The sequence below is a fragment of the Nilaparvata lugens genome, chromosome 12, assembly GCF_014356525.2.
Source record: "Nilaparvata lugens isolate BPH chromosome 12, ASM1435652v1, whole genome shotgun sequence".
Classification (NCBI taxonomy): Eukaryota; Metazoa; Arthropoda; class Insecta; order Hemiptera; family Delphacidae; genus Nilaparvata; species Nilaparvata lugens.
Window position 1 is genome coordinate 33,187,328 of NC_052515.1, and position 21,975 is coordinate 33,209,302.

A 21,975-nucleotide genomic window follows, 5' to 3' on the forward strand; every position below is an offset into this window, starting at 1 on the left:
ACGTGACATGAAAAAGTTAATAAGCTGGAAAAGCGTTAGTAGACAACGTTATACTATAATTTCAGATTAACTTATAAAACAATCTTGAGCAAAACGTGACATGAAAAAGATAATAAGCTGGAAAAGCGTTAGTAGACAACGTTATACTATAATTTCAGATTAACTTATAAAACAATCTTGAGCAAAACGTGACATGAAAAAGATAATAAGCTGGAAAAGCGTTAGTAGACAACGTTATACTATAATTTCAGATTAACTTATAAAACAATCTTGAGCAAAACGTGACATGAAAAAGATAATAAGCTGGAAAAGCGTTAGTAGACAACGTTATACTATAATTTCAGATTAACCCATAAAACAATCTTGAGAAACCAATGCATTGCAATCAACCGATCCCGATAAATCCGATGCATTTGATTCAAATAAATGCACTGAACACAATATGCTGGTATCGAGCACATGTTCTACGAGAATCAAAATAATTATCTCATCCCCGAAATTCACAAGCTGATGTATAGTCAAACTACAAAACACAAACATAACCTAGAAGATAAAGAAACCTTAAGGGTTTAAAAGGGTTGGTTGGAGGTGGGGTTTTTGCTTTTAAATTCAATTTCAATTCAATTCAAATCAATTTATTTCACCAAAACACAGAAAACAGTACAAAGATGAGACAATCATAAAAAAACAATAATTATTATTATAAATATTTATATCAACTATCTGAAAAATACGGCTGGAGGTGGCAAAAATTATTGTATTATTTGAATATTTTTATTATTATTGTAAAGCAGAAACAGAAAGCTTGCATGTCAGAACATGTTTGTGTTATATAATTTGACTATACGTCACCGTATGATTTTCAAGAATGCGATATTCTGCCTACTCTGTACTACAGCCTACGTCACGGCTGCAGCTCCCCCACTCCAATTGCATGTCAACTTGAATACTATACCATAGCCACCTCTAATACAAGTCCCCGGCCTACGATATTGCAACGTCGCAGTGTAGGCCTAGAATCTAACCACATTATTGGTGAAAAAGGTTTTAAAAAATACCAGCTGATCTTTTTCACCAATCATATGTTAGATTCTAGGCCTACACTGCGACGTTGCAATATCGTAGGCCGGGGCCTTGTATTAGAGGTGGCTATAGTGAGGTCCACGTTATAATGGCAGTGAATAAAGATAGGAGAATAGCTATGCTGATTCTCTGCATTTATTAATTATATTTCAACCCTGTCAAAAACAGAGTACGTTGTGGACCTAGAAAATGATAGTACCACCGGCTTTGTCGAATGATAGACAAGGATAGCAAAACCAAAGTTGATCAAATACTGCCATTATAACGTGGACCTCACTATATGACTATAAATGAGTGACCAACCTTCTGTCCACTAACTTTGGTTTCATGGTACAGTGAAGTCCACGTTATAATAACAGTGGATAAAAGCGTTGCCGATACTCGGCGTCCATGCCATCAGCGGGATTCGAACCCATAACCCAGGCGGTCCTAGCAGACCGAAGTTTGTAACGCTATTTACCACTAGATAAATAGATTACCACTAGATTGCTATTTTGTTGTTATTTTGTGTCTAATCCATCTAAATTCGAAATTTTGGTGCCGTAGGCCCATATAATATATTTTTTGTCATACTTACTCAATTGCAGCTGTTTTCCATGCATTAAATCAAGCCGGTAAACAGCTGTTTGCAGAAAATAAAACATGTGATTTTCATTACAGCATACTATACTGTAAAGAGATCATATGTTCTCTTTACAGTCGAGTAGGCCTATGTTAGGACTCTACTGAGTCCCAATAACATCTGAGTAATTAATATAGGCTACTAACTCAAACAATTAAAGAACTCATTTAAGGAGTTTCATAAGTTATAAGAACTCATCTGAAATCTTATAATTTTGGCCTTTATCATTTTATTTGAGCTCGAAGTCTGTTATGAACTAGGCGGTACAGGCTAGGTCATGTTTATAGAATGCAGTAGCTCGAGCAGCAGCAGGTAATGGTTTCTGTTTCTCAGCAATATTATTCTTTCTCAGATAAGTATGACAAAAAATATTGTACGTAACTTGCACGGTAACTTATTTACTGCATTCGTATGATAATTTTGCCCTCAACTACGTTTCGGGCAGAAACAATCATACTTATGCGGTAAATTATCGTTACCGGACTTGTTACGTAAAGTACTATTCAAACTGAACATTTCTGTAAAGAATATTGGAAGATACATAACCTAATTTTGGACTGCATTTGGCTATTTATCAAAATCGGTAGAGAAGCAGTTTTGGGCTATAACCCTGTTGCTTCTCTCCCAAATAATTCTGTCATGATTTATGTACCAGTAAATAAATAGATCAACCTAACCAAGTTGAAACTCAATCGATTTGAACACTTTTGCTACGGAATGGAAGTATTATTTTAAGAATATTAGTCTACTTCTTGGTTCTTATTTTATTGAAATTACAATGCTATGTAAAAATAATGTTCAAATTGAAACATACTAGATGTAAATATACACCTTCTTCCTCACTTCTCCCAATTTGTCCTCTTTTTGTTCTCTTCTTCCCAATTTGAATAAAACTATCAGAATATAGCGGTTGTAATTACTACTATATCTTTGGAGATTTTACTTTCAAACCCAATAACTGTGTGCATACCACTGTATAAGGCTTAACTCACACTTACGCGACTCAGATCAAGAAGAGACTCGACTCAAGTCGAGAGCATGTGTTTCCAAATGGTGACTTCGCGGAGACTAGAATCGACTGGTATGAGTGTCACCATTCGGAAGCACATGCTCTCGACTTGAGTCGAGTCTCTTCTCGACCTGAGTCGCGTAAGTGTGAGTTGAGCCTTAAGGTGCGTACAGATATACGCGCCGCGAACATGAGCAATTCACTTTTAATCAGCTGATGCCAAGCTTTTTATATCTGTATCTTACCGTTTCTTTAAAAATACAGATATTGTCAGATGACTAAAAGTGAATTGCTTATGTTCGCGGCGCGTGTATCTGTACGCACCTTTAGGAAGCTATGATGAATAGCTTAAAAGGTTAGGAAGCTTTCCAATCCATCATTGCCTTTCCATATGATGAATAATGAAAGTAAAGTAAACACAACACAATATCTCGAAGAAATTGGAAATATAAAGTGCATTTGCAGGCATTTAAAACTAATGAGCTTTATCTGTTATAAGCTGAATAAATAAATAATAATGAAGATTTAAGTGTATTCTTATTTTTTATGGAAATTCATTCTCTCAAGAGGGGTATTCACAATGTTGTTTTAGCCAGCTAAAGTGCTATTTGATAACTCTGGATTGTGAACGCCCCATCTAAAACCAACTGCTATAAGCCAAGGTCTATAAAATACAGGTCATGACACTATTGTTGTGAGTAGCCATTTTATGGGGTCCTAGTTTACCAATATTTTCAAATTTATCAGCTGTTATCATTATGGATTGAACAACATGATGTGTTATTTTGTAATATTGTTCAAGGGATACTGCTTGGCTTTGAATTGTAAAATAAATCATCGACAGAATAATAATAAATTAGATTCCAACTAGGAACTGAATTGTTGATTTTTAGATTCAATTGATCGGGAACTTAAACTCTTTTTGAAATATTTCTGTCTTGTCCCAATGCCTTTTGAATCATAATCCTTGATTTACAAGAATAAGAACAGTTTTTAATAATAAATAAATGAATAATTAAAGCTTTTATTATTGAAATTTCATAATTAAAAAATGGAAAACCTGAATTCACATATTATCTGAACTAGAATATTGTTTTTAAAATGCATAATTTTGTTACGATCAAATTGAATTGGATTGGATTTTCAAATGTACCGCCTTACAGACCCCATAAAATGGCTGCTCACAACAATAGTGTCATGACCTGTATTTTAAAGACCTTGCTATTAGCTAACTGCAGTAGCGATCCAAGTGGATAATTTGTGTAACTCAAAGTTTATTATAACTCAAAAGTAAGATTATAAACATAATATGGCTGCCGTTTTAACAGAGTTAGCGGACTCAAACCTGCGCTATCTGCTATCTCGTCTGTTATTTTTTTTCTAACGTACCACTATAGCATTGAGTTAACACAGACTTAGCAAATAGCTGGAGATAGCGAATAGCTCGACTTAGCCAGCTAACTCCAACATTGTGAATACCCCTATAGTATTGCAATAAATATCATAAGTCTCAGCTAAATTCATCTAATTATTAGATCAGCCGAGACAATACAATGATCGGAAAAAAACAGAAAACCCCTAAGGTTGTTGTTTTCTCAAGTAATTGAGTAGTGATCTGTTGTATGAAAAATACTAATTATAAAATAATGAAATATCGTAATTTCTTGTGTTTTAGGATGTGGAGCTAGGCACCCCCGACCTGAGCAAGGCTAGGTCGTTCGACTACCCCATCCTGACACTGGACTTCACGCCCGTGCTGCTAGAGGAGTACATCCTCGAGGCTGTCCAAGAAAACAAGACTGTTTACCGCGCTAGATTATCGTTATTCCAAAGGCTGTCTAACTGTGAATTTATCGGACAATTGTATATAGATAGGGATTACACGGAGGGTGGAAAGAATGGAACTTCGTCTAGGTAAGTACCTACAGAAAAATAGTTATTTGTATATCTAGAGTGAAAAGTACTGTGAACAACGCGGGGTAACTTTGAGGGGTTAACAGAATATGGAGGATCGAGGAAAATACATAAAATGCGGATTGACTTACTTGATACGGTTGTAACGTTGCGAACGATGACTGGGGTCTCACTCCGCTTTGCCGGGAGATAGCACCCTCCTCCTCCTCGGAGATAGACAGAGCTAGGTAGAGAGTGAGAGGGGGGAACTAAAGTGCGACATAAATTACTTTTAACATGAAGAGGAGAAACCCATTTCTCCCTCCACAGTTTGTAGCATAGTCACAGACGGACATCCTGCGCACAATTGGATGTGCCGTGTCATTTTGCTTCATGTTCTTGTGATGAAAACATCTCTGTAACATACACAAACCAATATACCTGCTGACCAGTACACTACTTGGAACATTGCCAGCAATAGATGGAGGTGAGTGTTGGTGCGACGCGTTGCAAAGCTCTCTCACACAGTCACAAAAGAAGGAGAATGCTGCTAGGTAGTGGGAGTGATTAGTGTAGGATAGAGCATCGGACCTCTCCGTCTTCGAGAAAGAGCCGTGTTAAAAGTAATTTATCTCACACTTTAGAAGCGATAAGACGCACTGTGCTGTTTACGTTCTAACCATACTGTTTTTCTCCCTGAGGGAAAAGTTTGAAGCCCGAGGCGAAGCCGAGGGCAACAATTTTCTTGAGGGAGAAAAAACATTTTTCACTCGTGATATACACAACATTTTTCCTCCACCTACATTTTTATAAAAACTATTTTATCATTGAGGAATTCAAATTTAAATTCAATTTATTCATCAAAAAAGACATTTTTACAAAATAAATAGTGTAACAATAATAAATATAAAGAATATAACTCCCTGCGTGGATGATTTGTCCGTGTGCAGGGAGGATCTTCTAGAAAAGATATAAGAAGAATATAAAAATCTTGAAGCACCCTTTATTTAAATAAAAAAACTTTAAAATAGTTCAACAACTAATTTCACACCATCGTCAGGTAAATAAATCTATATTTTAGAATATAAAATATAAATTTATATTCAAATATAGATTTATTTTAGAATATAAAATATACATTTATATTCTAATATAGATTTATTTTATAACCTGACGATGGTGTGATCACCGAAACTAGTGATTGAACTATTTAAAAGTTTTTTTTTAAATAAAGGGTGCTTCAAGAGTTTTATATTGTTTTTATTAGTTTAAAATGTAGTCCATGTGAATGAAGTGTTTTAATCATAAGAAGGTATCCCATGGTATAGGTCGTTTTTGTTCCAAATTTCAAGCAAATCTTTAGTTAACTCAAGCCGATTACTGTCTATTATTACTGTTTTGTTGAGGTGAGAGTGTAAGAACGGCACAGTATGAGAGACTACCAGCGTCACATAGCTTTACGAAAAAGAACTACAAGAACTATCGGAAGTCAAGCACCTTCAGAGCACGAATAACCTTGCAAGGTTATTTTACTGTAATCCGAATATTGAGACACTGCTTATCTGGAAGTCCAGCTTGATTTTACAGTGAAATTTGAAAGATAAACGCCCTATACCATGGGATATCTTCTTATGCTATATTTTCTCTCTGATTATATTTATTTATTTGTAAATACAACTAGTAGTTCTGTGAACAGTAGACCTCACGCAGTATTCTCATCCACATTGAAACTATAGACCTTATGGAAATACAGCAATAGACTGGCTTCTCCACACATCTGCGTAATCACTTGTCAGCTGATTTATGATGAATAATTCTATAGTCTGATTTTTACTCTAATATTGGCGTATGAAGGAGGCTCCTTTTTCCTTTTATATTATCCTTGAAATGCAAAATTTCCAAAAACCTTGTATATACGTCGACGCGCAATTTAAAAAGGAACATACCTGTCAAATTTCATGAAAATCTATTACCGCGTTTTGCCGTAAATGCGCAGCATATAAACATTTAAACATTAAGAGAAATGCCAAACCGTCGTCAATTACAGATCATAAAGTTCTGATTGGGATAGACCAGTGGAAAAGATAGAAACGCATTGTTTCAGTAATCTGTAACCACCGCCTTTTATAGTAAATGGGTGCTAAGTGTTTGTCAGTTAGCAAAATGACTTCAGTTTCAATAGTTAGCCTACTAACTAATGCATTGTTATTTATAGCTGATTAAACTAGTTATTTCCTTTGCTTTTTATAAATCTAATTCACAATCTAATATTTATTTAGATTGATCCACTATTTTCATATTTGTAAAATAGAACAAATGTTAAAAGATTGTAATGATTGTTTTGTCTACTAATTAATTCATCTTCTAAACTAATAATTTGTTTCATCATCTTAATTCACCAAAAGCTTTTCTAGTATTGACTTTTTCTCATCTATGACCTAATTCATTTTGTTGCTTTCCAACTAACTTAGCCTACAGCTATTGACATGAAAGCTTTTATTTTGCGATGTTTCTGCTTTGTTGAATTTGATTGTTTGGCACTTCTAGCAAAGTATATCTCTAGTGCTAGTGTTGGTACCATCAATCTTAAATCTCGCTTGTAAATATAGGCTAATCTTATCCTGGTGTAAATGGTTATGGTAATTCGTAATTTTTATTTGTAATGTGATGAAATTTAGTAAAGAATCTGATTGATCTTTTTGAACTTAGAACGTAATTTATTTATTTATTCACGGAGACAACAGGTAAAAACCCATTTTGCCTCCTTCACACTATACAATAATTTCCAATATAATGCAATTTTCAATAAAAAGAAGATAGAAAATATGAGAAAATAATAAATTATAAAAATAGCTAATTATAAAATTATGAGAATGAAATAAGACGAAAAATAGAAGAAATATACAGTCGTATATAGAATAATAAAAATACAGTAACTGAATTCAATAAGAAAAAATGCTCACATACCTTAGTAAACTATGATCATTACTAGTATATAGACAAGAGGAGAAAAATCTGTGTAATGTACTACCACTAGCGTTTATGAGAATAATTGAATAAAAGAAATGCAAGCGCAAATCACGAAAGATGGACCACATACTACAAGACTAAATCATATGAAATGCTTCGGAATTTGGAAGGGGAGAACCAGAAGATTTCCAAGTGCTCCGAATAAGTATTGAAAAGTCTTTGAGCTCTACTTAAAGGAAAGTTATAATGGCTTACCGTTCTGGAGCGAGATATATGAAATGAAAATCCAGAACGTCGAGCAATGGTATTTATCTTCTAAACCATTCTGTTGCATCCTTAGGGTTTTTTAATAATAAATTAACTCATTGATAAAAAATTATAACACTTTATTTTTTGTTTACTCTCATCATAATAACTTCGTATTGTACATAGTCATATGAATCGAATCGTCAGCCAGTGCCTTCTTAATCGGTAATCGGAAGGTGTATGACATCTTTCCCCTTATCTTACAAGTTCAAACGTACTGGCCTCTTTATTTCTCTCTCTGAATTGAGATATGTTTCACATTAAATTCTTGTAACAAAGATTGACAACAATGGATGTGATCTAAACCTTCTAAGACTGAACCTGACTGTAGATAGTGATAGTGAATTATTTCAATATTGTACTGTGTTTGTTTAGTCAGGATAATAAATATGATTTGATTTGATGTTGCAGTTTTAGTTTAGCATCGCGCGTGCACTTTGACAAATTCGTGCAGAACTACTTAGAATCGTTCACGAAAGAAGTGCGCAAACCAGTGAGAATCACGCATAAGCTGCCCAACCAACCACCTCGTGTCATGTGCATGCGAACAAAGGAGCGGGAGGCAAAGGTGAGATAATTAATTATCACAATAAAGAGAAAAGATAGCATAAGAAGATTTCCCAAGGTTTGTAGAATTCATTCAGAGTTGGGAGTTTTGTATCAAATTATGGTGTTGTGTATCAAGCTGAGATGATACTGTATCATATGTGGTGATACTGTATCAAGTTCAGATGATACTGTATCATATGTGTTGATACTGTGTGGTGATACTGTATCATGTGTGGTGATAGCATAAGAAGATTTCCCTTGCTATGCAGAATTCTTTCAGAGTTTGGAAGTTTAGTATCAAATTGCGCTGTTGTGTATCAAGTTCAGATGATACTGTATCATATTGTGGTGTTACTGTATCATGTGTGGTGATACCATACAGAAATGATAGCATAAGAAGATATCTCATAGATTGTAGAATTCTTTCAGAGTTTTGAAGTTTTGTATCAAATTATGGTGTTGTATATTAAGTTCAGATGATGCTGTATCATATTGTGGTGATACTGTATCATGTGTGCTGTATACATATGATACAGTATGTGGTGATTCTGTATCATGTGTGGTGATACTGTATCTTGTGTGGTGATACCATAGAGAAAAGATAGCATAAGAAGATTTCCCATGTTTTGTAGATTTCATTCAGAGTTTGGAAGTTTGGTATTAAATTATGGTGTTGTGTATCAAGTTGAGATGATACTGTATTATATTGTGGTGATACTGTTTCAAGTTCAGATGATACTATATCATGTGTGGTGATACTATAGAGAAAAGATAGCATAAAAAGATTCCCCATGTCTTGTAGAATTCATTCAGAGTTTGGAAGTTTTGTATCAAATTGTGCTGTTGTTTATCAAGTTCAGATGATACTGTATCATATTGTGGTGATACTGTATCATGTGTGATGCATACATATGATACAGTATAATATTCTGTATTATGTAGTGAATATCGGGGACCGAGCTTCGCTCTGGAACACAAAAGCATAAAAAATTATTACGAAAGAAGAAATTATAATAACATTCATACAGAAATGTTCTATCTAATCACAGTAAATTGAGATTAATTCCCGGAGGAATGCAATAATTTTCCTCACAAAGGCCCAGTTGCACAAAAGCCGGTTAAATTTTAATCCTGATTAACTTCACGTGAACCAAATCAGAGAAGACCATTTCAAAAAGATGGATCTACTGGAATTAATCAGGAATTAGAATAGCCCGGCTTTTTTGCAACCGGCACTAAGTACCTGATTGAATGATTACAAAAGTTCAACAGCTGAGTCATAATTTTGACACAGTTCCACACACATGAACTCGCTCACTCACTTCCATCACCAACAGACGACGAAATAATTATTATCATCTGTTTTTCCAAGGATGAATAATACCTATCCTTTTAATGCCCTTCAGCGAGTTTTCTCAGGAATGAGACCTAGTGCAATCGAATCTTCATATTATAAACCTACTATGTCCTGAATATCGTGAGAATTGTTAAAGCCTTTTTCGAGATCCGGTGAAATACAAACATATAAACATCTAAACATATAAACAGAAGTTGCTCGTTTAATAGTATAGGATTCTGTATCATGTGTGGTGATACTGTAGAGAAAAGATAGCATAAGAAGATTTCCTATGGTTTGTAGAATTAATTCAGAGTTTGGAAGTTTTGTATCAAACGATGGTGTTGTGTATCAAGTTCAGATGATACTGTATCATATTGTGGTGGTATTGTATCACGTGTGATGCATACATATGATACAGTATATGTGGTGATTCTGTATCATGTGTGGTGATACCATAGAGAAAAGATAGCATAAGAAGATATCCCATGGTATAGGTCGTTTATGTTCCAAATTTCAAGCCTATCTTTTCTTAACTCAAGCCGATCACTGTCGACTACTATCAATTATTACTGTTTTGGCCTGGTGAGAGTGTGAGAACGGCACAGTATGAGAGACTACCAACGTTACATAGCTTCACAAAAAAAGAACTACTAGGACTATCGGCTTGAGTTAACAGTGAAATTTGAAACATAAACGCCCTATACTATGGGATATCTTCTTATGCTATCTCTTCTCTATGTTATCACTCACAATAAGATATATTTCGATCATCTTCCTTCCAGACTCTGAATTGAAATGGAAATATTCTTTATTTGGCGGAGTTCTCTACCACTTAATCTCAACTATATTGAATAACTGAATTGAATAATTTGAGACGTCATCATCCAGTCGATCACATATCAACGTTGCCAGATTGTGTGAAATGACAGTTCTCTGTCATACAAAAGTCCATGTGACTGGATATGACAATGCTGTATTGGCTTGTGCTAGCAGTGTTCTCAGATTGAGGCCCGATTGCCCAAACGCTTGTTAAATTCCTATCATGATTATATGTCTCAATAATCAATCGGAGAAGACTTTATTGAAAAGAAGGCTTCTCTGATGGGTTCTCGTTATACATACGTATTCCTAATCCGATATACTAAAAAATTATGTAGAATTGTTTAGTATTATTTTTTTCAATTTATTTTTACACACACATACAAGTTTGATCCAGAGATTAACAAAAAGAATACATGCAAACAACAACAATACACATTAAAAAAATAAAAAGAAAGTGGTGCAAATCAGGGTGGAAGATTGAAGGGTTTTTCCAACTATGGATATCCATGTACTAGGAAAACCTTCCTATATTATATATAGTATTTGAGGAATACTTATACCTCAAAATTTTGAGCTATTGATTTTGAAATAACAGTATCAAAACGCGTTTGACTAGGAAGGACTGCAGTGAGTTCATTATGTCTCGCACATCAAAATAAACATGTCTGTAAAAAGTGGGGTTTTCATATCTGGTGTGTGGCTACTGCAAGATAACATCACTATTCATGTATAAAAAAATATTATTTATTTATTTATTAGAACAGTCACAAACACGATATTTGGAAAGAGAAACAGGCGATTGCCCAAAACTTCTTCAATTCCTTGATTTTGGCACATAAATAGTCCAAAGTGAGGTTAAGTTTAAAATTTCTGTTTTCACCAAAGATTAACACATATATCTGATTATTATTATTATTCTTCACTTATTCATACAATAAGTGAATTATCAGAATGGTAGGGAGAGGAAAAGTAAGGTAACCTTGTGCTATTCCTCTCCCAAATTTAGATAAGAGATTTGAGAAGTTATTTAATGTGAACAGTTTACAACAGGTCTGCAGTATTGTGCTGTGTACTGTAATATAAGCATGTCGTTTTGCCAAGAGCAACGAGTTTCCCTTCTTGAACAGTATTTTACCAGTAATCAACGCCTCCAGATTTCTCCTGCTGTTTACTACGTTTGATTGTAATCAGTATAATTCCGAAGCCAAATTTCAAGGCTTGTAAAGTGGCAATCTTTATTTGCAATATAAAATAAATCATGAACAACCTAGAATTTTGATCTCAAGTGTCTGTACTTTCTTTAGTTGTACTGTTTTTAGTAACATGTATCCTTCTTTTCCACCAACAGAGAGCAGCAGCTGCTGCCGCACAACAACAACAACTCCAGCAACAGCAGCAGCAGCAACAACAGCTGCAACAGTTGAGGCATCAGCTGGTGCAACAACAGTTGCAACAACAATTGCAACAGCAGCAGCAGCAACAGCAACAACAGTTGCAACAGCAGCAGCAACAGTTGCAACAGCAACAGCAGTTACAACAGCAGCAGCAGCAACAACAACAACAACAGAGGCAACAGCAACAGTTGTTGCAGCAGGTGTTGCAACAGGTGGTTAGGAAACAGCAGCAGCAACAACAACAGCAGGTGAATTATAGATTTCTTCTAGTAGAAGTTTGATAGAATACAAGAATACAATTAGTATTAGCATAGAGAAATAATAGCGTAATAATTACGCTATTGTTTCTCTATGGTATTAGGCTGGGCACACACCGATTAGTCAAGACAAGACTAGTCACGTTTAGTCACAATACTTCACATTGTTGCTTATGACGCAACTCACACTGATTAGTCATTGTAATTAGACATGAATTATTGTCACTAAACATGACTAGTTTTGTCTTCACTAATCGGTGTGTGCCCAGCCTTAGGCTAGGCACACACTAGTTGGTCAAGACAAGTCTAGTCACGTTTAGTCACAATACTTCACATTGTGGCTTATGACGCTACTCACACTGATTAGTCATTGCAATTAGACATGACTTCATAAGCAACTTAGTGAATTATTGTGACTAAACATGACTAGTTTTGTCTTGACTAATCGGTGTGTACCCAGTCTTACAGTTTAAGCTGGACTTCCACGTTCAGTATCAGTGAAAAATATTTTCATGGGTTCCAATAGGACTATTCCCACTCATATCAAATTGGAGAGTAAAATTAAGATTGACAGAAAAAAACAACTGGTAGGAGAGAATGAATGAAGTTCAATCACTGCTTCAGGGAAATTATTGATGACATACAGGTGGAAATATATCGATGGTTGTTGAAACGCTATGCTAAGTGCCAACAAGCTTATTAACAGTTTATGATTCGATGTCTCGAGTTCTATTAATAACAGCAATTACAAAAAAATCTGGTGTGGTACACTCACACAACTTTCCTTGCTCATTGAACTGTGAGCCTCATTCTTAAACGAGAATAATTTAGAGGAATAACATAATGACGATTGGCGGCAACATATTTGAAACTATGATCAGACTACTGTATATGTGTATAAATAATTTGTTTTCAGAGTACATTTTCCTTTGTGTAAATTGTGAAATTTGATGATTTTTTAAAAGTCGTCAAAACGGCTGTTCTACAGATGAATATCTCGACTATGTGTTCTTTTTACGAACTGCTCTACCTACCTACCTCATGCACGAGAAGGAGTTTACAAAGTTCATTTCTCAAGGATGGGGTGGACCCCATTAGTTTCCAAGGAAAAATACTCATGCCAGTTGATAGAGCTGATAGGGTATGAATTTGAAATAAATCAGTCAAGTCATTTTTGAGAAAATCGTGAAAAACATGGTTTTTTAGTAATCAACCGCCATTTTTCTCAAGAATATTAAGGAGCTCTTGCAATTTTCCCAGAAATGAGACTCATGTCAGTTGATAGGGCTTATAAATAGCTATCCATGGTATAAATTTGAAGAAAATCGTTAGAGCCGTTTTCGAGAAAACCGTGAAAAACATGTTTTTTTAGTAATTATCCGCCATCTTGAATTGAATTTAATTGAATTTCTTATTGTCGGGTCCTCATGGTATAAGGACCTTAAGTTTAAAATTTTAAGTCAATCGGTTAATTAGGAATGGAGTTATCGTGTTCACAGACATACACACATACACACACACACACAGACCAACACCCAAAAATCATGTCTCAGGGGACCTTGAAACGTATAGAAAACTTGAAATTGGGGAACCTTAATTTTTTTTGGAAAGCAATACTTTCCTTACCTATGGTAGTAGGGCAAGGAAAGTAATAAATAATGAGTGGGAATCGAGCTCAATGGTATGAATAAATAAGTCGAGACTTCAGTTTGCAGTCGACCAAATATATGAGCGTTGCCAGATTGTCTGAAGTTGCAACATTCTATGCAAACGTAATGAGACTGAATATTCAATGTGACAATTCTGTTTGCGTTGGCCCTTACAGAATATTCAGTCCCTGAATTTCATGAAATTCATTTTCAAATTTCATTTGATTGAAGCATAAATAATTGAAGAGTATTAAAACTGCCCTATAATTTAGTAATTGCAGTGGTATCTTGAGATGATAGGGTGCTTCTTAGAGTAAAAATTTGGTTTTGTTCCTTTACAATTGGTTGTTTCCCATCCAGTTGTCAGTTATAAATAAATTGAGCAGTGGTGATGATATTATTCCATTGCTTGCAATAATTCCTTTACAATAATTTTTACCAATTATTGGTTGTTTCCCATCCAGTTGTCAGTTATAAATAAATTGAGCAGTGGTGATGATATTATTCCATTGCTTGCTACAATTTTAGTGGCCAGGAGGCCAGCTTAACGTGTACGTTTTGTGTTGACATTACAGGTGAAAAACTTACCCATTTATTGAGCTGTTAATATGTGAACAAACCGTACTACAATATTATTACTGTTATTGTTATTGTTATTTCATCGTATAAAACCGCATATGATGAGCACAGCTCAAACGGTGTACGACATGTCAAATATATCAAGTATATGGTTTCCCTCCATTGAGGGAAAGTTTTTCATTTTACAAAATCGTCTGGATAACTTCTGATCTCTAGGATTTCAATGAGAAGATCTCATAACATTCTCTTAATGAATACGGGCAGCATTCAGTCAGTATATCTTTGAGAGCTGTATAAAATTTACCATAACTGTCAACACTCTTAAGTTCGTCCGTCAAACAGTTGAAAATTCTGAGCCCAGCATAATGTGGTCCCCCCTCCAAGAGCGAAAGTCTATGAGTGGGGTACTGGAGGGTAAACATTTTATGTATTGTGGGGTATGTGTGTGAAATGTTATCATCCATGAATTAATAATGTAAACAAAAGATGCAATATCCAAAAAATAAAGGGCTGGAATTGTTAATAATTTAAGTTTTTTGAAAATTGGCCCACATGAAATCCTAGATTCGGCTCCCTCAATAACCCTGATTGCTTTCTTTTGCTTACGGAACATATTCTGAAGGTTTGTCTGGCTGCTGCCCCAGAATAAGATACTGTATCTGATGTGAGACATGAAATAGCCATGATAGACAGTTAGTGCTGTTTTTCTATTTGCCACTCTGACTATTGTTTTCAAGGCAAAAATAGCACTGGACAATTTCACATCCAATGCTTTTACGTGGCTATCCCACTTAACATTTCCCTGCAGGTCAACACCAAGAAATCTAATCATCTCAGCAGCGCAACATTCCTCTCCTGTTGTTGAGTAAAGAGTATGTGCGAGACTTCCAGAGCCCCCAGTAGAAAATTTGAGATGATGGATTTTTTTCAAATTTAATTTTAAAAACTATTTTCATGTATTTATACATTATTAATCTAACGTTTCCTGTTGACATTTCAGGTGGAAACGTATCAATTCATTCATTTTTATGTTGAAATTTAACGTTTATTGTTGATATTTTTAGGTGAAAAACGATACAGCAACCAGTATGCAGAACATTACGTTGAACGGTCTGTTGAACGGAACGTGCAGTGATATGGTGGTGGGAGTGGGAGGGGGAACTGAGCCCCAACACACTGTGCTAATACAGCAGGCACCTCCCACCCCTACACCTCCTCCTCCTCAGCATCCCCTCACCCTAGCTCACCCCCAACAACAGCAGCAGCAGCAGCAGCAGAATGCGCAGGCTCAGTTCGCTGTCAAGGTAACTTATAAATTGTATTGATAAATAATAAAAGGTAAAGAGAAAAAAATTTCATAGAATTTCAGATACATATAGAACTTTGTAAACAATAGCCGTTTTCACACTTACCGATAATCGGCTGACACTGAGAATTATCCTAACATTGGATGAGAATCAGCTTCATTGATGCTGCCGCTTCCACACTCTCGCCAAGTGCGTACCACAAATGACGGCTAGCGCGAGAGTGTGGATGGTTAATATGTCAGCGCTCGCCTTCACTTGCCTTCGCTCCGATTTTTGTCAAGACGAGGCGGGCGAGGGCGTGTGGCCAGCCGAGCATCCACAAATATAATATATCCCATCCAGTCTCTCATCACATTACAGTGTGGCTGGCAAGACCAACGTGGTCAAGCTTACCAAGCGACTTGGTTAGAGTGTGGACTAGGCATGAGGAAGTGCAATTTGGTAATAAGGTTATAGACAGTGTGATCTACATGAAAAACGTTAGTGAAAACACACCAAAGTCATGACTTGAAAGTTTAAATGTTTGAACTCATTACTCGATGAAAGAATCTTTAATTCTTTGTGAGTTCCAGATACAAGTGATTTGGAATTCTTGAGTGCCTCAACTCCTGGAATACTTGAACGTTTTTAGTATGAACGAGGAATTAAATACTGAAACGACTAAAGATTGTCCAACCACTAATTTATAAAAATCGAGATACCGGTCTCTGTTGTTACACCATTATCAATATCAATCTCTGGTAAACTCTAGAGATTGGAAACACTAGACCTCAGTTATCCAGAGATTGATAATGGTATAATATATATGCTTATGCTTTTTTCAGGCCCAGTTCATTAATAAAACACACAAACAACAACATATAGACAAACTAATGAATCAAACGTACAGATAGGGTTTATAATATTCAACATAAATATGTCTCGTCGGGTTTTCTTCATTTTTGGTAGGTCAAATGCCAAGCTCTCCCACAGTCCCCTCCTGCCATGACATGTTTCATGACATTTCACGCTCATCCGCCTGGTGAATACCCCTGAGTCCCCCTTCATAGGAATACAGTGGGCAGTCTTCCACCAAGTGCTGCATCGTCTGCACATCTCCACAGGTGCAGTGGGGGTCAGTGGCTATGCCCCAAGTAGTCTTTGCTTGAGCACACCTGCCTGCAGATGTACGAAAGCGATTCAACCTGCACCAAAGTTTCCTCTTCAAATCCATTCCAGGCAAAGGCACAGATGGGTCTTCCACCAACGTCTTATTCTTAATGTTGACCTGAAACCATTCCTGCCGCCACAATTCTATAATATATTGTCTCTCAACTTCTGCCAGTCGGAGATAATGCCTAGATCTCAATCTTTTAAGGGGTGGATTCAGCATATCCTTCATCAGTGGCAGCTCTTGTCTGGAGGATAAGCGGTTCATCAACTGATAAGTCCTTTCTTTTCTTCTCAATGCTGGACAGGCAACCACTCAGTTTCAGTGGTCTTATGGTATCACTTATTTTCCTCATCGTCTCATTCAGGGTGATGTATATTTTCTTAGTATGAGTGCTGTGCTTCCATACTGATGAAAAGTATTCTGCTGCACTATATACTAGTGCCAGGCTAGATGTTTTCAGAGCCTTCACACTGCATCCCCAGCTTGCACCAGCCAACTTACTTATAATGTTGTTCCTAGTCTTCAGTTTGTTATTGATACATTGTTTGTTTGTTTGGTGTAACAACGGAAACCGGTATTTTGACTTTTCAATAAATCTGTGGTTGTACAATATTTAGTCTTCCAATTCAGTATGGATCACCTCCACAACTACTTAGAATGAGGAATTAAATTGTTTAGTTAATGAGTTATTAGTGTATGAGCCTGTATAAATATGTTGAAGTATTTATAAAATGGAATTTATTTAAATTGTTGAAGTATATTGTGACATATGACAATAGTGAATTGATTTGGTTGACTGACAATTATCTGGCACTGACAATGATAATGATTTGGAAAATAGATGATTATTGATTAGTAACATGAACATTTCTTTTGTTTTTACAGCCCAGTAAACCGACTGTGTCGACGGACCCCGCGATCATTGCGATAGCTCAAGACTTTGAGAACTGTGCTGAACAGTTCGAAAGAGGTAAGCAATCATTGGCATAAATGTCCTCTTTTCTTTTCAAAATTGTACAAAATATTGAAAGTAATTGTTTATATTCGTTTCACTGTTTGTGGAAACGAAATTCTAGGTTTCTATTCCCATTATATCAGGTTGAATAATATCTATATTGTTATTATAATATCAAAATTAGCAATCGATTTTGAATAAGATTGAATTTTGTGATGCTTGGAATCATCAATGTTTGTAAAGCATTTCATATTGCATTCTGTACCTCAGAGCTAGAGGAGCGTAAGTCCATTTTTTGACAAAATTATGTTTCTAAGTGGGTCTTGTTCAGTTTTTCGAACTCTATAGTTTCAAGATAACGTAAGTCCTCTGCTGGTGATTGTTTTGAAGATAGCGAGCGTAAAGATAGTAAGCATTAAACAACGTGAGTCCAATAATTCACAAGTAAGTGCAATGCTGATTTGAGTTACGCCCTTTTAGCCCCGGCTGGAAGTGTAAGGGTAACCGTCCACTGGAACCGTATTCAACCGATCCGTTCGGCCGTTGGATCGGACGAATCTACCGGCCGTTGATTCGGCAAAATAAGGTCGTCCATTGGAACCGTTTACGTCAGTCCAGCTCAGTAGTTGGCTGAACTATTGAATATTGAATTAACTACTATCACTGCCATTAAAATTTTTCATAAACAATGATTATATTGAGATTTTGAAAATTGAATAAACAAATATCTACTAAATTAGTTATTCATTACAATAATCTTACCTTCAGATCCTATTTGTTCAGCAATCTTTGTCCACAGATTCCTTTGAACATCACGACGATGATATCTTTTGTCTCGCATATCTCACAATGGAACATGCTCTTGAACCAAACTTACTAACTTTTCATTGTCCTTAGTTACAACTTTATAAAACAGAACAACTTCAAAAAACAAAAACAAACAAGACTGTGAAACAATTTTGAGGTTAGGATGATGTCTCAGATCGACTTCGGCCGGATAGAGTCGGAAAATCCCATTCAATTCGGATCGAAAACTTGATCGGCCGGAGACGGCCGTGCACGGACATTGAACCTGTTGCAATGGACGAGAATCTATAGCTTTCTTTGTTGGGGGATCGTTCTTACGAGCTCGGTAGTTTTCTTCCGATGCTAGTTCGGACGAAATCGGTTCCAGTGGACGGCTCACCTAATACTTTTTGGGCTCTCCTGCAAAATCAGCCGTTTGAGACTTACGCCCTTCTAACTCTGAGATACAGATTTATTGCCTTGCATTGGTGCAAGACTCCAGTATCAAGTTTTAGACTAATTCTATATTGAGATTTACTTTATATTGTTAGCATTCCCTATTGCTAGCTATATGAAGTTAATTCTCACTACAGCTCTTAAAACTATTCAGTGCCATTCTTGTTTCTAGTATCGCTCGGCTATAGATACAATACAGTGGCTAGAGTAGCTCTAGTCGTCGCTTAGGAACTCCACAAATTGGTTTGTGCGTAAATTTCCGCAGTCGACGACGGCAATCATTGTAGACATTCATATTGTCCAAATTTCAAGTGTGCTAAAACATATTTTCATTATTTGTCTTTATTATTCAAGAATCAAAACATTTTTAATAGTATAAACATATTGTCATTTGAAAGTATAAAATAGTTATTTGTGCAACTAGTGCGCAAAGTGACAGTTTGCTGCACCGAAAGAAACGTTTACGCACGAGCCGTAGGCGAGGGCGGAATGGTTTCTTGAGTGCAGCAAACGAACTTTGCGCACGTATTTCACATTAAATTTTTCCTACAGTTACCATTGAATATGAAAAGTGGGTAATTATGGGTAAAATTCCCTGAAATCCATCAAATGTTTTTCTGTGTAATTTTATTATTAATAAAAACCTTAATTTATTCATTTATTTAAAATGAAAGAAGGCGGCACATGTGGTGAATGTGGTGGCTGCTGTCAACCATTGTCATCATTGTCCACTGCCCCCAATATTATAACCACTATACCACTGTCACTGTTACCAACTTAATTTTGATTTTCCTGCACTGGTGCTCCATATAACCTACTAATTATTTTGCGTTGTCATGCTGCAAATCTGGAGTACGCAAAGTAATAGATTGCGCACTAGAGCGCAAAAGTGATTCTTTGCGGCCTGCAATCAGTGCACAAATGGTCACTTTTCAAGGTATCCGTAGAAAAAAAGTATAAACTAAACCTTCCCCATTAAAGCATAATATTGAACATAATATTTTAGGTTATTTAGACAAATTGAAATCTACCCAATCTGAGATTCTCACCCTGTTGTGGTCGACGACGGTATTTACACACAAACGAAAACTCAGCTTTAGGGTATGATCACATTGGATGCGTGAATGTGCTGTAGTGATGTCCACGTTATAATAGGAGTGGAGAAAGATAGGAGAAAAACGTTGCCGATCTTCTGTCTTGTCTTTATCAAGCAAGAAATTATATTTTTCATTAATTTCATGATGAATTCTCATAATTAAGAATAATAATAAGAATAAGAATATTTATTTGCCATTAAATACAACACTGTACAATAGGCATCGTCAATTTGTTTGAAAAAGAACAAAATACAATATATACACATATAATCTATGCTGTCATTGATTGTCACTAGGCATGTCAGTGCAGTTCATATATTCATTTAAATCATAAAATGCTTTTTCTTTCAGCCACTTGCAAATAACTGCCTTATATCTTGGTTCCGGTAGTTGTCTAATTCTCTGGGGCATCTTATTGAAGATTCGAAACTGCTGGAACTTGTAACTCATGAAGGTCTTGTTGAGACGGATATGAGGTGTTGTCAGGAACGAACGCTGTCTTGTTGCGTAGCTGTGAATCTCCTCTTGTCGTATGAAGTTGGTTTCATTTTTTCTCATGTGCATCAGATTACAAAATATGTACATGCATGACAGTGTCATTATCTGAAGATCTGGGAAGGCTTGTCTGCATGATTCATCATTCCTCAGACCAACGATGCATCTAATTGCCTTTTTCTGCCATACAAAAACCCTCTTCATACCACTGCAGTTCCCCCATAGGCGAAGTCCATAGCTCAAGTGAGAATGAAATAAACCGTAATAGGCTGATATCAGCACTTCTTTACTGACACAAAGCCTCAGTCTCTTCAGAGCGTATAAGCTGCGGGATAGTTTTTTACAAAGGAAATCAATTTGATTGGTCCAGCACAGCTTACTGTCTAACATGACTCCTAACAATTTCACAGGGTTCATATAATTCTCATACCGTTCACTAGATGTATTTCTCAATGAGAATATTATATTTTCACATTTTCTCTCATTCAATGCCAAGTGATTGGCTGTGTACCATCGCTTTGAACTCTCTAAAGCATTGTTGAGTTGACTTAAAACAACGTTCTCATTCTTATCAATGCTCAGAACGGTGGTATCGTCAGCATATAATACTGAATAAGATGGGACATTCACACTGTAGTCATTGATATAGACAATGAACAAAAACGGGCCCAGTACAGATCCTTGCGGAACGCCTGCTTTTGTGAATCTAGGAGCTGAATAATTATTATCGACTCTGACTATTTGAATTCTATCTTTCAAGTAGCATTTGATCAAGTTCAATTCAGAGCCCTCAATTCCATAATATTCAAGTTTCTTGCATAGAATTGAGTGTGACACAGTGTCGAAAGCCTTGCTCAGATCCAGCAGGCCACCACCAATAACTGAACCTCTCTCAAATCCCTCAAGTATAAACTCCACAATTTTCTCTAAAGCCATAGTAGTGGAGCATTTGTTTCGAAAGCCAAATTGATTATTATTGAGCAATTTATTAGTAGTGAAATGTTCAGTAAGTGGTATTAATAAACAAGTTTCAATCACTTTACTGATAATTGGTCCTATCGCAACAGGTCTGAATTTTCAGGTTGGTTCTTATCACCCTTTTTGTGAATGGGGTTGACTACTGATTGTTTCAAACAGTCGGGGAAAACACCAGATTTAAAAATAGAATTTATTATGAATACCAATGGAATATTGATTGAATCAATGATGTTCTTTAGTAAGAAATTTGAAATTCCAAAGACATCTTCACTACGT

General features: G+C 35.9%; 1 protein-coding gene across 1 annotated transcript in view; it reads left to right on the plus strand.

The window, feature by feature from the left end:
• LOC111053174 overlaps positions 1-21,975 on the plus strand; it is a 60,801-nt gene that overhangs the window by 9,739 nt on the left and 29,087 nt on the right. Inside the window, exons 5-9 of the mRNA XM_039438563.1 lie at positions 4,390-4,628; positions 8,295-8,451; positions 11,942-12,235; positions 15,537-15,776; positions 17,818-17,902. Of these exons, the coding sequence (XP_039294497.1) occupies positions 4,390-4,628; positions 8,295-8,451; positions 11,942-12,235; positions 15,537-15,776; positions 17,818-17,902 (1,015 nt within the window). The remainder of the gene's footprint in view (positions 1-4,389; positions 4,629-8,294; positions 8,452-11,941; positions 12,236-15,536; positions 15,777-17,817; positions 17,903-21,975) is intronic.